The sequence below is a fragment of the Grammomys surdaster genome, unplaced genomic scaffold (assembly GCF_004785775.1).
Source record: "Grammomys surdaster isolate TR1022 unplaced genomic scaffold, NIH_TR_1.0 125919, whole genome shotgun sequence".
Taxonomy (NCBI): Eukaryota; Metazoa; Chordata; class Mammalia; order Rodentia; family Muridae; genus Grammomys; species Grammomys surdaster.
The window spans coordinates 571,638-588,693 of record NW_021620743.1 but is presented as its reverse complement, the minus strand read 5'-3'; the positions used below and the strand labels follow the sequence as shown (position 1 = coordinate 588,693).

The 17,056-nt window shown below is 35.7% G+C and overlaps 1 protein-coding gene across 1 annotated transcript; it reads right to left on the bottom strand.

Annotated features, from left to right (window-relative positions):
• Positions 1 to 10,435: 10,435 nt before the first annotated feature.
• On the bottom strand, positions 10,436 to 11,368 carry LOC114608522 (olfactory receptor 4C45-like). The gene has a single exon (XM_028752486.1). The coding sequence runs from the start codon at positions 11,363 to 11,365 to the stop codon at positions 10,436 to 10,438; it is 930 nt and encodes a 309-aa protein (XP_028608319.1). The 5' UTR covers positions 11,366 to 11,368.
• Between the last annotated feature and the right edge of the window lie 5,688 nt (positions 11,369 to 17,056).

The following is a 17,056-nucleotide window of genomic DNA, read 5'->3' as shown; positions in this document are numbered from 1 at the left end:
GTGCTAAAAAAGGTAACAATGGTGACTCTGTTTCTCCAAGTGAAACAACTGAAGCTTGTCATTTTCACTACCAAACGTCATGGTACTCCATGTATCGTCCTCCATCCTCCTACGCTTTTCTTGTTTACTGCGTTTTTTACTTAAATTATATTGTTTTATTCTAGACTAGCTGTACAAAATATATATGACCTGAATTATCATTATCCCTTGTTTAGAAATGAAGGAGCTCTGTTGTCTGATGTGGTTAATTGACTTACCAAAGTTATTTAGTTTCATAAATCAAAATCAGTTATTTTTGACCCATTATTACCCATTATGACAGGATTCTCTACTTTTTAAAGCTATTAATTATATATATCAATAAATGGGAAATTTGAAGACAATTTATGTTTTAAAGTATTATTTCACTAAATGATATAGATAAGGCTTTTAATGAAGTTTCAAAACATTGGAAATCGTTGCTCTTATCTTTAAATTGCAAGACAAGTTGGGTCTATGTGATAATTAAGTGAACTATAGAAAAGTGAGGAACAATACATCTGAAAACCCTTCATGCATTGAAACGGGAGATATTTAGAAAAGGGCGCTCTGTCAGGCTTGTTTCCGGGCAGTCGTCATGTTCCTGCTGTTCCTGCTCTGACCAAGGCTTTTGGCTAGCTTGAAACACAGGCCCTGGCACCCACCACGTTACTGTGACAGTTGGTTCTGCCGATAAGCTCCATAGAGACTATGTCCCAAAGCATGGATCTTGGGCCAACCCCATTACCCTCATGGCTCACTGTTAAGCCCCAGACAATACCACCATCCTTGCTGGATCAGGTAGAATGAAGACTCTTAATGCTTAAAGATTATCCAATGGATTTATATATTTGAAAAAGCTCAATTAACAAGATGCCCACACAACTAGAATTGTTACCCAATATCTAACCTTTTGATAGAAATTGCTACCCAGGACTGCTTTTGACCCATTCATCTTCCTCCATGGTTGATAGCCTCTCTCTCCCCTCCTTCCTCTTCCTTCTCTCCTCCCCTTCCTCCTTCTTTTTCCCAGCTCCACCTCCTCTTCTATTGCCCAATCACCAAACTCCACTGCAAATACAATGTAGCAGAATAAATATCTTGCTATAATGCATAGTCATATATGTGTGCCTACAAGATAGTGTGCATCATCATCCTTTGTGACACTGGCAGCATGGCTTCCATACTAGCTTAGACAGGCCAAAAGCCCGGGCTTTGGAGAAAGACCAGTCTCAGTCTTAGTTCTTATGTTTATTACTGGGATGACCTTGGGTAACTGATTCAAAGCTCATAAGTCCTTGATACATTCCTAAGATATTTTACGTTTGCATGTCAGATCATGTTGTATTTTTTAAAAATATGTCTGGTTTATTTCATTTAGAATTATCTCTTCCATATCTACTTGTGTTATAGTGAGTGGCAGGATTCTCTAGGTTTTAAAAGTATTAACTGTGTATTTCAATAAACTCAGGGAATTATGGAGACAATTTATGCTTCAAAGTGCTATTTTACTAAGTGATCTAGATGAAGCTTTTAATTCAGTTTCCAAACACAGGGGACTCCTAATATATTTTATATTATTGTCAAAGTGGTGCTTTTGACAATTAAGCTAGATAATCTAAATCATGTTTTTAACAGTTTCCTGTACATAAGAAACTATTAACATGTTTGATACTATGTCTACTTAGTCCCCCTCAGAAATAGATTGCTGCCTTGTTTTCACTAGCATAAAAATATATCCTGACTTTAGAGCAGATTTTTTTTTTTGGTGAGAAATAGAGTGGCATTTCAATTTATTTATTATTATTTATTTATTTACAATGTCTTACTTACATCTACATAATGTATTCTGGTGATTCTCATCCCTTTCTTTCTTGCTTCCCTCTGATTCTTTCTCCTCTCCTCATACATCCCTTTCATAGACTAAGAACTTTTGCTTTTTGACTTATAATTATTCTTATACATTCTTGGAATTATACATTCCAAGGGGTTATTGTGTCCTGAAACCTTTTGCTGAAAAAGATTTAGTTGTTTTACTTTTGAATTATGTGTGTATGAACACGAGTATGTGTAAGTGGAGCTGCCTACTGAAGAGGCTTGAGGTGTTGGATCTTTCTAGGGCTACAGGTGGCTATGAGCTGCCTAACATGAAAGCTGGGAACTGGGTCAGTCCTATGTAAGAGCAGTATAAGCTCTGAACTGCTGCACCATCTCTCTAGTCCCTGTATCTTTGAAATTTAAAGGCAGACCCATGCTTATTCCATCATTTTCTTGTTTGACAAAGTTTGATTATATGCCTTTCAAATTTTCACATTTTCAGATTGTGTAGGTTCCATACCTTACAATAAATTTATCCTTTGTTTGATGCATAATCTGTGGCTCAGTATATTGTAACATATAGGGCTTTCTCTTTTGGTATATATGCTAGGTAAAATTTCTCCACTAACCTCAAGTCTCACAATAGAGAACAATGTCATAAATTAATAAAAATGTACTCCATTATCAGGAAAAATATAAAATATTTGGCTCCAAGAATTAATAAAAGCAGTACTGTAGAATTGTCATTGATTTACTCTCAAACTTATATATCTAATAAACTAGCAGTTGAAGAGCTTTAAGGCCAAATACATGCTGTGACTTTTTCCCATTTTGATAATAACTATATGATGTGAAATATATATTTCACATATGATATGAATCAATTGTATATGTTGTACTCTCACATATTTTCAAGTATACTGATTATATACAGTTAATTTTATATTATAAATTAATGTCATAAGTGGGGTTTTGCATTCTATGAGAGTTCATGTAAAATTGTATACAACTGGAAATTTAGATTTAGCCCTATAAGAGAATGTGGAGCCACTTGGGGGAGGTAAAAATTGTTTTATGCAACCATAAAGATAAATTCCAGATTAGAATATATTGGAAGATTATAAGATAATGTTCGAGAATATATTCATGGTCTAGGCTAGAGAAAAATTTCTGAGTTGAGATAAAAAGGGATTAAGAAATGTGACTACTTAATATATGAAATATTTTCAATGATAACACACAAAATAAGGTTATGATACTCACAGTCGATTTTGCAACCAACAAATGAATAATTTCCAACATAAAGAATAATTATCCAAGGAAAAAAGTGAAGTTAACCAGTAATCAGTCAAATATAGAAAGAAGAACTTACAGTTTATATATACATTGGCAAAGATGCCCAATCTCAGCTTAAGACTAGACACATGACAGTGTCAATGCTACTGAACACTCTGCTAGTCTCATAGTCTGTACAGAAAGCCATTTGGTGCTATTTATTAAGCATAGAAGTTACACTGTTTTATTTATTCACAGGTATTTATTTTATTTAGAAAACCTCCTCATGTATCTACTCACCACAGAATTGTCTTTTTATAATAAATAGTAGATGTATTTGTTAAAGAAAGAAAAAATATCAATAGGGGAATGTTTAGACTTCCCTAGGTTACATAACCAGAACCAAAAAACACAAATAAAATGAGCAAAGAAGACTGAGCAGATCCCGGGTGGCAGCTCTCCACCCAGAGGAAGCAGGCCTCCCAGTAGCTCTAACCTGGGCAGTATCTTAGGTAAGGAGACAGCAACACCTGCCCAAGCAGGGAGTAACTGGGACCCACTGGAACCCAGGAATTCACTCCTGGCCCAGAGCACTGGTTCCTTCTGGTCTGCGCCCGAGCACTCAGCAGATCATGGGCCTCAGCTCTAACCCCAGTAGTAACACCGGCCTGACACAGTTCTGACACAACCAAGATAATAGCGAAGACAGGCTCCAGTCAGAGACAGCACAGGTAGCGCTAAGGTGATCCAGATGGCGAAAGGCAAGTGTAAGAACATAAACATCAGCAACCCAGGGTACTTGGCATCATTAGAATCTAGTTCTCCCACAATAGAAAGTCCTGAATTCCCCATATCACTAGGAAAGCAAGATTCAGATTTAAAATCACTTCAAATCATGATGAGAGAGGACTTTAAGAAGGACATAGATAGCACTCTCAAAGAATTTGAGAACACAGGTAAACAGGTAGAAGCCCTTAAAGAGGGAACACAAAATTCCGTTAAAGAATTACAAGAGAACACAAACAAACAGGTGAAGGAATTCAACAAAACCATCCAGGACATAAAAATGGAAGTACAAACAATAAAGAAGTCACAAAGGGAGGCTACCCTGGAGATAGAAAACCTAGGAATGAGATTAGGAGTCATAGATGCAAGCATCACCAACTGAATACAAAAGATAGAAGAGAGAATCTCAGGTGCAGAAGATACCATAAAAAACATTGACACAACTGTCAAAGAAAATGCAAAATGCAAAAAGTTCTTAACACAAACATACAGGAAATCCAGGACACAATGAGAAGACCAAACCTAAGGATAACAGGTATAGAAGAGAGTGAAGAGTCCTAACTTAAAAGGCCAATAAATATCTTCAACAAAATTATAGAAGAAAACTTCCCTAACCTAAAGAATGAGATGCCTATAAACATACAAGAAGCCTATGGAATGCCAAATAGACTAGACCAGAAAAGAAATACCTCCCGTCACATAATAATCAAAACACCAAATGCACAAAACAAAGAAAGAATATTAAATGCAGTAGGGGAAAAAGGCCAAGTAATATATAAAGGCAGATCTATCAGAATTACACCAGACTTCTCACCAGATACTATAAAAGCCAGAAGATCCTGTACAGATGTCATACAGATCCTAAGAGAACACAAATGCCAACCCAGGCTACTATACTCAACAAAACTCTCAATTACTATAGATGGAGAAACCAAGATATTCCATGACAAAACCAAATTTACACAACATCTTTTCACAAACCCAGCATTACAAAGAATAATAGTAGGAAAGCTCCAATACAAGGAGGGAAATTATACCCTAGAAAGAGCAAGAAAGTAATCCTCTTCCAACAAATCCAAAAGAAGATAGTCACACAAAGATAATTCCACTCCGAATAACATAAATAACAGGAAGCAACAATCACTGTTCCTTAATATCTCTTAACATCAATGGACTCAATTCCCCAATAAAAAGACATAAGCTAATGGACTGGTTATATAAACAGGACCCAGCATTTTTGCATACAAGAAACCCACCTCAGTGACAAAGACAGACACTACCTGAGAGTAAAAGGCTAGAAAACAATTTTTCAAGCAAATGGTCCTAAGAAACAAGCTGGAGTAGCCATTCTAAAACTTCCAGCCCTAGAACACAAAGGGAGGGACTCATGGCTCCACCTGTATAGGTAATTGAGTGTAGTCTTGTCAGGCATCAGTGGAAGAGGAGGGCCTTGGTGCCTGAAAGTTTGGATTTCCTAGTGTTGGGGAATTCGAGAGCATGGAGGCAGGAATGGGACAATGGTGGGAGTACACCCTCATAGAAACTCCCAGAATTGTATGGATTAGACACGACAGAGGAAGGCTGCCAGAAGACTAGATTCCAGAATTCAAACAAAAATTATCTTGATACTAAAATTTGTTTTGAAAATTGTATATTGCAGAACACACATCCTTGGTGCAACTACTCATTAAGCATCTGAGCAGACCTGCTCAAACCTCTGATGTCCTGGAATTTCAGCTGGATGCAGTGAAGACACAGACATCAGAGGCTTATCAATTTACTCTTCCCCTGCCCCACTTAAAGTATCTCAACACCCATAATCAGCTTGAAGAAGATAATGAAGAGTCGACGCCCCTATTCCCTGGGCTTGGAGACTGAGGTGGTTAATATTGGGCTGTCTTTCTAGGAAAAAATAGTGGTTTTGTTGGAACAGGGAGGAATAGCTAGGATTTATTGCATAGCTGTAACCTATTGGTAGAAATCTGTATAATTGTTATTAAGCTGAAGTTATAATTTCTTAAATGGTACAAAATTTACTTTGATTTCAAATTTAAGGTTTTCACTGGTACGAGTTTCTTATTGAATAAAAGTGAGATTAACATTGTTACTCTCATAGGCATTGTGCCTATATAACACATTTAGGAATACAAGGCTTAGACTCAGTCATTCTTTAATTTTTTTTAACTGATTTGAGATGGTCAGCCTGTGAGTTAAGGGCCTATTGGAAATTCATGGCTCTGAGTTTATTGTTAGGGTGTTTTCTATATTTTATTTAGAAATAGCTGCGAGGAGTTAACAGACAGCAGTCCAGATTGCCTTACATGGATAGTTGGTTTTCAAAATGTCAGAAGTCCACAGAATTGATGTTACAAACATTTCTGTATTAATGTTCATTTTGATTAGAGACCTGTCTGCTCCTGACAGCTTCCATGCCTTGGATTCTAAGAAGAAAATGAGCATCTTTGGAGTTACTCTAGTTGTGGTGAAACAGCCACTAGGCAAGAATTGCTTCTTTTCACCTACAAACAAATTACTGTCCAGAAAAGGACACACTTGTGGAATACTTGACTGATTATATCTGCCAAGACAGAGTAATCAGCCCTTAGTAATTCTGCATTACTAGGTCTGTCAGATGATCCAGGGCCAGAAGGCTAAAGATCAGATGCTCCAACATTTTGTAGTATAGGGACTGTCCAAATTGGCTAAGCTTTAGAAGCTATGCTTTGTGCTTCCCATAATTTCAGTTATTTCAGTCGTTCTAGATTTCTGACGGTGTTGAAGACATAGTCTCATAGCCAATTCCAGCTATTTATTTTGAGAGAAAAGATTTGAGAGGATGGTTTTCAGCTGACATTCATTCTAAAGCCAAGAAAAAGCTAGGTTCAGAACTAAGTCTTTTAGTTAGGAGAGAAGACAGAGGTTCTGTTTAGTCAACAAAATAATGGACTGGGTATTAGGTCTATCTTGTACCTTACTGATACAAATTGGTATAGTTATGCTCTAATTGTATTTTGAGAGTTTTTTTTTTATTTTAACAGGAAGGATGGTATGTAGGAGGAGCTAAGGTGGGAGATGTAAGGAGAGGAAGAGGAGGAGTAAGGAAAGGAGGAGGAGAAGAAGAGGAGGAGCTAGGAGATGAGAGAGAGAGGGAGAGAGAAAGAGAGAGAGAAAGAGAGAGAGAAAGAGAGAAAGAGAGAGAGAGAGAGAGAGAGAGAGAGAGAGAGAGAGAGAGAGAGAAACATGGAGGTGGATGTTCACATGTCTCTACCAGTTTACACTTCTGATTGTATGGACATCTTGTTATTGAGCATTACCAAACTTATAAAGCCTTTGATTAACATTTAAAAAAAGTTACTAATAAAAACAAGAAGTCAGAATCTATTAGAGATACTAGGACACACTTTAAATGATCTGTTCTGTCTATGGAGACTAAATAGTTTAATAGGCCTACTAGTTCAAAGTGCTGCTTATAGATTTAAGAAGAGTAGCCTATTGATGATATGTGGTTTCTGCTGTGTTCTAATAGGCATTCATGGTGTGGGGACTCATGTACCTGTTTTTACCAGAGTTGAATATTGAATAGAATAATATGGTCACATATGGAACTTGTAAAAAAGAAAGTAACACAAATGTGCCACTAAATATATATTATGTAATACACATTATAGATAATAAAAATATATACATATATTACCAAAAAAGTAAAAAATGAGCAAAGAAGTGAATAAAGAAATAAAGTATGTTGTATGTTTTAGTTATACTATTAATGTGAAAAGAATTCACTAACAATGTTTTTTTCCTATGGCTTATATTTTTTGATTCAAAAATCACTGAAAGAATAATTATCAAATCAAACCAGGGAATGTTTCAATAATATACAACAGATATAATGGATTACTTTATAGTCATTAAAAGAAAACTAAATTAGGTTTACATTCACTTAAGTAGAGGAATGCAAAGACCGAAACACTCAAGCTGGGAAATGCTTAATAATATACAACAGATATATAATGAATTATTTTATAGTCATTAAAAAATTTAATTAGGCCTATATCCACTCCATTCCAGGTCTGGAAAGTATCCTAGAGTGAAAAATACATTGAGGACAGATATAATTGTTTATGATGGTGAATGACTGTAATCCCAACACTTAAGAGTAGACATAGAAAAACCTTGAGTTTGAGACCAGCCTGGGTTACATAGCCAGAACCAAAAAAACAGAAACAAAATGAGCAAAGCAATGAACAAAGAAGTAAAGTATGTGGTGTGTATGTGTGTGTATGTGTGTGCATGTGTTAATTATATTATTAATAAGAAAAGAAATCACTAACAATATTTTCCTGTGGCTTATATTTTTTATTAAAAAAGCATTGAAGAAGTGATTATCAAATTCATCATAAAATTTTCTTTATTCAAGACACATAGAAAAGCAGGGAAGATCTTTTCATATGTAAACATATTCATGTGTGGTTATTACAATTGAAAAATTAAAATTAAAGAGACATGGCACTTATAAAATGGTGCCTATTGATAGTCATAAAATGATGATTGTCTTCTCTCTCAAAACAAGACATTTTGGTGCTGGAGAGATGGCTCAGAAGTTAAAAGCACTTACTGCTTTTGTAAGAGGATCTGATTTCATTTTCCAGCACCCATGTGGATGCTCAAAGCTGCCTATAACTCCCATTCCAGTGGATCCAAATACCTCTCATGGTCTCTTAAGGCACAAGGCATATATTTATATTTGCATATGTGTATGTGTATATGTATATATATTACACATGTTTACATTCAGGCACTAATACATGTGCATAAAATAAAAAATAAACCTTTAAAAACCCAAGATACTCTGTCTTAAATCTGCTCCCAGTCAGAAGAATTTCCTATGTCTTCAGACATTGCAGTATACCTGCATTCATCCTGTCTGAAGTTAATATTTTCAGTGATCCTGTCCACACACTACCTCCATGACTTCTTTGCTAGTCAACCACTTTATTTTTTCTCTCTACTCTTCAATTATTGCTTCTTTAATGTAACATTTACTACAGCCAATAAGTTTAAGCCTCTGCTGGCCTAAAAGGTAGGGATAAATTATTCCATTGTTCAATTTAACAAAGCATTCTAGGCATATAAATCTTTATGATCTTGGTTCCTTGTCCAAAAATAAGTATTAATCCTTAGGCTATGCCAAGTAAAAGGAGAGAGGATAGGAGAGGAATAGTAAGCTGGTGGTAATTGGAGCTTGGTTCATGATAGATAGGGATATTAAAGAATAAAGACTTGAAATATAGTAAAACTTAAAAGTTTTGCAAAAAATACATAACTGAATAAAATGAGAATAAACTCATTTAAACTTTATGCACAACATTCTTTTTGCCTGAAAAACTACTTAAAACAGAATTTCCCCGTTTATTAAATCATTGTTCCACAAATAGAGCTTAGATTTCGATTAATAACCTTTTTATTAAGAGCTTTATTTATTTCTTTCCTTTTCTCTCATTCCTTCTCACTTTCCTCATTGTTTTTCAATGGCTCTGCATTTTTAAACACCCCTCATGTATATGTGTAGGCAACACAAATTTGACTCAGTGTACTATAAAAAAAAGAACATTAAGTTAGGGGCATCAGGAGGTTGGAGTGGATCTGAATAGAGTGCACACTGAATATAATCAAAATTGTTGCATGATTTTCACTATTCTCACATTAAATAAAATAATTGTTTGAACCTTTGACACTTTACCCTCATAAATATCTACCTAACAAAAATATTAAAAATTGTATTTTCTGAGTGCATTGGTAATTGATAAATACAGTTTAAGTTGAATTTAGTGGTATTTACTTCTTTTTCTTATCTTAAAGAAATCAAACATTGTGGGAATACCTAGATTTATTGTGACCTCTTTATGGTGCACCTACCTTTCATAATGTGTCAGTATAATTCACTTATACATACTTATAATTAAGAAATGTAGTTTATATTTACATTGGAATATTACTCAATCATAACATGAATGGAATCCTAGCATTTGTGGCAATGATAGTAGGTAGGTGGACCAACAAGGCAAATACTGCACATCCTCACTCATCTGTAGAAGTCAAAGCATTTTGATCTCACTGAAGCTCATAGTAGAATAGTGGTCACAGAGGATAGGCAGGTTAGGAAAGAAGAGTAGGTAAAGTTAGCCAATGGGTATAAGATCCACTTATGAAGGAACAATGAGTTCAAAGTAGAGTGGGTGGCCATGCTCAGAACAACTTGTTATTCATTTTATGAAGAACAAAAAGAAAGGAACGAAAGAATCTCAACACAATGGATGATATATTTTAATGGGGTGGAAAACTGGCTACACTGATTTGATTACAGACTTTGTTTACATGTATTATGAGACTGTACATAGGCAATAAATAAAGTGATTAAGCCAATTAAACCTTGAAGCAGAAGAAAATTGACTTTCTTAAATTTTATTCATTTCATAAGAAAAACAAATATCCGTAAAACAGCAGTAGACATTGTTTCTAAATATACAAATCACCAGGTTTATATATCACTGGCTTTCCCCAATTGACCCCAGAGCTTCTTCATCACCCTTTTGACCTCCTCATTTCTGAGAGTATAGATTAAAGGGTTCAACATAGGTGTCACTAGGGTACAAAACACAGTTACAGCTTTGTCAGTGGGGAAGGAGGTCATGGGCCTAAGGTATAGGTAAGAACAAGGTACAAAGAATAAGACAACAACAGTGACATGAGAGGCACAAGTAGACAGGGCTTTGCGACGTCCTTCTGAACTGTGATTCCTTAGGTAGTAAAGGATGACCACATAGGAAGCAACCAGCATAGAGAAAGTAAGCAAACACAGTGACCCGCTGTTGGCAGTGATCAGGGGCCCCAGAGTGTGAGTGTCAGTGCAGGCCAACTCCAGGAGTGGTATTAAATCACACATAAAATGGTTGATGTCATTGGGACCACAGAATGGTAACTGGGCCATAAATAAGGTTTGTATCCCTCCATGGATGAATCCTAAGATTACAGCAGCCCCCACCAGGAATACACACACTGGTCGGCTCATGATGGTTGTGTAGTGCAAGGGCTTGCAGATGGCTACATAGCGATCATAGGCCATGGCAATCAACAAGATGATTTCATCAGCAGCAAAAAAATGCTCAGCAAAAAGCTGAGTCATGCAGCCATTGAAGGATATGGTGCTCTTCTCAGAGATTAGGTCATAGATCATTTTGGGTGCTATGGAAGAAGAGTAGAAACCGTCTACGATGGACAAGTAGGAGAGGAAGAAGTACATGGGAGTATCCAGGGCTGGGCTGATGAAGATGGTGACTGAGATGAGCATATTTCCTGCCAGTGTGATCAAATAGATTATTAAGCACACAACAAATAAGAGCTTCTGCAAATCTGGGTCTTGTGTCAAGCCCAGGAGGATGAATTCTGTGACATTGTTCATCCTTTTCATCAATTTAGTACAGGCTTTGTGGATGTGGACATCTGAAAAGAAACCATAGAGTGTCTCAGTGATGATATTTGAAGTGAAATACTGAAGTACTCTATCATCTTATTACTTCTGGTCCCTGAGGTCAGTGCAGGTGCACTTCTGCTCACCTCTGCAGACACTATCACATCCAATGCAGGTATAAAAACCAGACTGGATAATTTGGATTATTCCTAATGGATTTTCATGGGATAGTGACAGTACCTTACAAAAACTACAAGAACTCTTTTTTTTAAAAAATTGGGTTGCCTTGTCCAGTCCCTGTATGAGGGCTTTCCCCTTGTCTTATTGTATCTTGTTTTACTTAGGTGGTATCACTTGGAGGCTTGCTCTTTTTTTTTTTTTTTTTGAAGAGGAAACAGAGGGGAAGTGGAATTGGAGAAAAGGGAGGTTGTAGGGAGATAGGAGGAGTGGAGGGAAGGGAACCTGGTTGGAATCTATTGAGTAAAAGAAGATTCTATTTCAAAGAAGAAGGAAGAGAAGGAGGAAGAGGAGGACAATTACAATGAGGAGGAGAATGACAAGGAGAAGGAGAAGGAGAAGGAAGAGAAGGAGCAAGAGAAGGAGGGGGAAGGAGGAGGAGGAGAAGAAGGAGGAGAAGGAGGAGAAGGAGGAGAAGGAGAAGGGGAAGAGGAGGAGGAGGAGGAGGAAGAGGAAGAAGAAGAAGAAGAAGAAGAAGAAGAAGAAGAAGAAGAAGAAGAAGAAGAAGAAGAAGAAGGAGAAGAAGAAGAAGGAGAAAAGAAATTCAACTGTCATTATGATTATATAGATAACTTCCAAATTCTAACCAGTCTCTGACATGGTTTATTTCATTGGTTTTTTTGTAGGGTAAATATAATCAACATCACAATTATTTTGAAGTCATGTATGTTTAATGTAGATCCACAAATACCAATATTCTATGAAATTCATCTGTGTACACCATACTAAAGAAATAAATCTTCTTAAATCAAAAGCACCTATACTCTGTGGCCTACTATTTCTTTCTATCGAGTGAATGACTGGCACCTAAAGACAGCGACAACTAATAGCTGACAGTATTTCTTCTGAATGTTAAGGATCCACCTCTATTACACCTCTTTTAACATAATCCATTTCATTTTATAGCTACAGGTTTCCTGTCCAATTCACACCCTTTCTTTCATCTGTATCTTTGAAAATACACATGTGAGTGGTACAATGTCCCCTCAGGGGCCCTCAGTATTTATAAAGAAAATGTATTTGAAGTTAAACATCTATCATGTCTAATATATGCTCACTGTTAAGCCAAACTGTGCTTTACTCTAACATTTTACAAATGAAGTAACTGAGACTAAAGTCACTCTAAATTTATTATTGACAAGACATAAATGAAAGGGTTAGCTAATATAATAAGCTTTTTCCTTTGGGAGATAACTTCAATCAAAATAAGGTGAATTTATAGTTTTCATTGCCAAGTGCTAGAAAATTTAAAGATATACAGCAGTGTGTTCTTTTAAACGTACCATATGTGACTTTTCCAGAGCTATCAATGTTGAGATGTTTAATCTTTCTCTGCCCCATTTCCCTTTTCCATATTATCTGCAGAAAAATGTTCCATATACTTTTTACAACAGCTTTGGCTACAAAGTTCAGAATTGTTGACGTATACCCAATAAAAATGAGAAAAACACATTTGATTTTCAGATTGGCTAAGTCCCTGAGTATATCTGTTCAGTTCCTGGCTCCTCTATGTGGGGGTTTTGTGGCTAAAAATTCTCAGTGAGCTTGATTCATTCACAAATGATAATTTCAAAGTGACTGCATGGAAATTTTGAAAAAGGGGAAAACTTCAATTGGTTACAAACAGAACTGTTCACAATCAGTGTACTTGAAAGATTCTTTAGAAGTGCCTTCTTTCCCAATATTACCTGGTTTGTATAAATTACAGGAAGTATTTTCTATAGTAGCATAATGTTATGTTACACTTATTTATTTTCATAGAAAATATTAAACTTTAACTAGTATACAGCTATAAAGTCTCTTCAGTGAGAAACTGTCTAAGTCAAGTTAATCTGCTTAAACATTTGGAGGACAAAATATAGTTTACACTAACCTGGGTCTAGTTGGTTGTGGATTTCTCTGTTTGTAGATTGAATACTTCATTGCTTCTTTCCTCTGGGACCATACAGCATGGCATTCACTGGACTATGTATGCTGACTCTGGAATTATTACTTTTCTAGACACTTCTACAATGTAGATATTAATGTTCATTTGGTTCCAATTGTGAGTTGAGATTAGCTCTCAAAATAAGCTATGGAACAGTTCGTTGTGATGTTTTGGTAGTCCTAGGACCCAATTCTTACTGCCTATTTCTGTTTTATTATTGAGTTCAATGAAAGTATTCAAATCAGAAAGAATCACTGTATTCAAATACAAAACAAATAAGTGAATATATGCAACTTGTCTTTCTTTCCATATTTTGGCTTGTGCTTGCTTTCTGAGAGTCCATGAACACTGTGCAGAGAAGTCATTTCTTTTTAACTCAGATTCCTCTTTAGGTCTCCTTAGACACCTACCAACATCAGCAGCTCCTAAACAAACCGTCACTTTGTTGACATATGCTTGCTTCTGTTACTGCTCACTGACCACTCCCCACCTTTTTGATCCTTTCTTCTTTGATCTTAAATAAACCTTTAAATCAGGAATTCTCTGTGACTGTGACCCACTTGAGGTTGCCCAAGACTATTGGAAGTCACAGATATTTAAATTATGATTCATAACAGTAGCAAAATTACAGTTATGAAGTAGCAATGAAGATAATTGCATGGTAGACAGTCATTACAACACGAACAACTATATTGAAGGGTTTCAGCATTAGGAAGGTTGAGAACCATGCCTTTAAATAGACTTCCACACTGTGCAGACTCTGGTCATGCTTTGGCCTCTCAAAAACCCACAGGATTGGTAATAGTCTCTGTGGAAATCTTTGTCAAGGCAGCAGTCAAGATCTCTTGCTTATTTTCACTTGGTTCCCACAAAGATCATTAGCAATGGCTAGTTTCAGAAATGCAGCTGGCATTAAGTAGGCATCTAGGTTGTAGTTTAGATTGAGATGAATTGTAAGACTTTGAAAGCTTCCTTCTGGGACTTGTTTGCTGATTGTGATATTTTTGAACCTTGGAGATAGTTCAAAATGGAAATGGAAATATTATTGTAGATTACATATTTTTATAAACCAGTGAATGGATAAAGAGATTAAATGGAACGATTTCCAGCACTGAAGATTGTGTAGAAATGAAGAAAAGCATCAGACTGGCCACATTCTTTTAGTGTAATTACATATATGACACATGAGGAACTAGTTAGATTGAGGGGCATGTATCTTTTGCTTTCTATTCAACTGGCCAAGAATGCTGACACTTAGACTTAGGTACTATTCTCTAAATCAATAGCCACTGAGAAAGTTACACAGTCAGGTAATTGAGTAAAAATATCTTGAGAGTAAGGGGACAGAGCACTCTAGAAAGGAGATTCTACTATATTCTCTTCTCTAGCCCTAGTGGTGATAAAGGACTGACAGCAACTTTGTGTGAAATCCTCTTTCTTTGTTATCAACCTTTGAATTTAAATCAAATCAACAGATACTACTGAATCCCAGGACTAGCAAAGCAAAGCAGATATTTTAGTTCTATAGCCAGTAATCTTCAATTTTTTTTTATTGTTGTTTACCTGTTTTTGTGCCTTTATTTGCCACCAACCTGATTTACAGTTCCCTCTTACATTCTATTTTCTAAAGCTATATAGGTATGGCTCTGTATATATTTTACATACGCATATACACATAAATCCATACAATGCTATTTTAACCAATTTAATTGCAGAATTCAGTGACATTAAGCACAGTCATATTACTGTAAGCCATCTTGCTCATCAATTTCTAGGAAACTTTCTTGTTTTTCTTAGTCACTTATACTTTTTTGTAAGTGCCTGGCAACTATTGTGTTAATTTCAGTCTACCTTAGGTATAAAGTGTATTGAAACAACACAGTCTCTGTCTTTTACATATATCTATCCTTTGTGGGCTGGTGGTATTAGAGATTGAAATCATGGGCTTGTTGAGAGGATGCAAGTTTTTTTGTCCTTAAGCTTCATATACAACCCCCTTTGTGTATGTCCTATTTCATCTAGTATACTGATGTTTAGGCTAATTTGTGTTGAAGTACATCCCAGAATTTGATAAGTTTTTTTTTAGATTGACCCAGTAATAAAAAGATCTCCTATAAGAGGCAATCTCAGAAGCAGTTGGGTTCACAGATCAACAGCTTTTTCTTAAATGTTTCATTTTAAATAAGGTAAACCATATTCAAAAGACAAATGTTTTCTGTCTCTCATACGTAGGTCTTCAGCATACTTATATATATATGTATAAAGAGACAAGTGTAGTTATAGCCTATGAAATTGGACAGGAGATCACAGGAGGACAACAGAGATGTTGAGGAAGGCTGGGGAGAGCAATATAGCAAAGGCGACTTGAAAGCAGAAAGTAGTCTGAAGAGTAGAAGGGTATGATGGAAGGCCCCTGTGTTAGGAGAATGAAAGGGGAGAATCACAGAAACAAACTGTATTTGAAATCCCATAGTGGAAGCTCATACTGAGTATGCTCATTGAATTAAGAGAAAATGACATGATCATTAAGTGCTTTTGAATGATAAGATGTCATAGGCAGGTTTAAAATCAGTTACGTCCCCAGAAATGATAATTGCAGACTATCTTGTATTTAAAAACAGTGAAATACAAGGAACACATCTACAAAGACAAAAGCAAAGTTAATTAACCAATAGATACAGAGACAAATAATGAAGTCATTAGTAGTTCATAGGTGCACATATGATAAACACACATTGCAATAAGATGTGCAACTTCAGTTCAAGGCTAAAACATTTGATGGTGTGTTTTCAAAGATGAGAACTGGCCTGCCTCTCACAGTGCTGGTGACATAGCAAGAACGAGAAGTAGTTTTATGGGCTCTATGTATTAAAAATAAAAAATAAATGTTTGATTTTCTTAAAGATTTTTAGAAAACCTTCTCATGAGTGTCTCATGGAAACATGTAAAGTTTATTCACCATAATATTTTTGATAATAAAAAATAAAACAGAGAAATAATTAAGTAGGTTATTCTTCCGTATCATATAGCCAATATGATGGATTATTATATAGTGATGAACAAAGCGAAATTAGATCTGTATCCACCAATAGAGACTGGTCTGGAAAACAATATAGAGTTAAACAGCATTTAAATGTTTATGAATTGCTATTTGTGGTGGTACATGACTATAATTCCAGCACTTGGGAGTATAGGCAGGAAGATCTTGAGAATAGAATACACACAATAGAATACACACTCAGATTTGGGCCAAAGCAAAACCAAGAACAAAGCCAAAGAAAAAATGAAGTGAGCAAATTAATTAACAAAGAAATAAAAGCTCCCAAATATATAAATTTACCATCAGTGAACAGTATTTCTGTGTACATGTGATATGTATTTGTACATGTGAAGGCAGTTGCTATATTTTCAAAAGGAATTAGAAGAATACACTAACATTCACAACTGTGTTTTCTTTATTCAATTGACAAATCAAAGCAGAACATATTTTTACTTTTTACAACTTTATTGCAATGCAGATTCATATT

What these genes read in the sequence shown, in the direction of transcription:
- LOC114608522 (XM_028752486.1), bottom strand. Translation starts at nt 11,365, where the DNA reads ATGAAAAGGATGAACAATGTCACAGAATTCATCCTCCTGGGCTTGACA.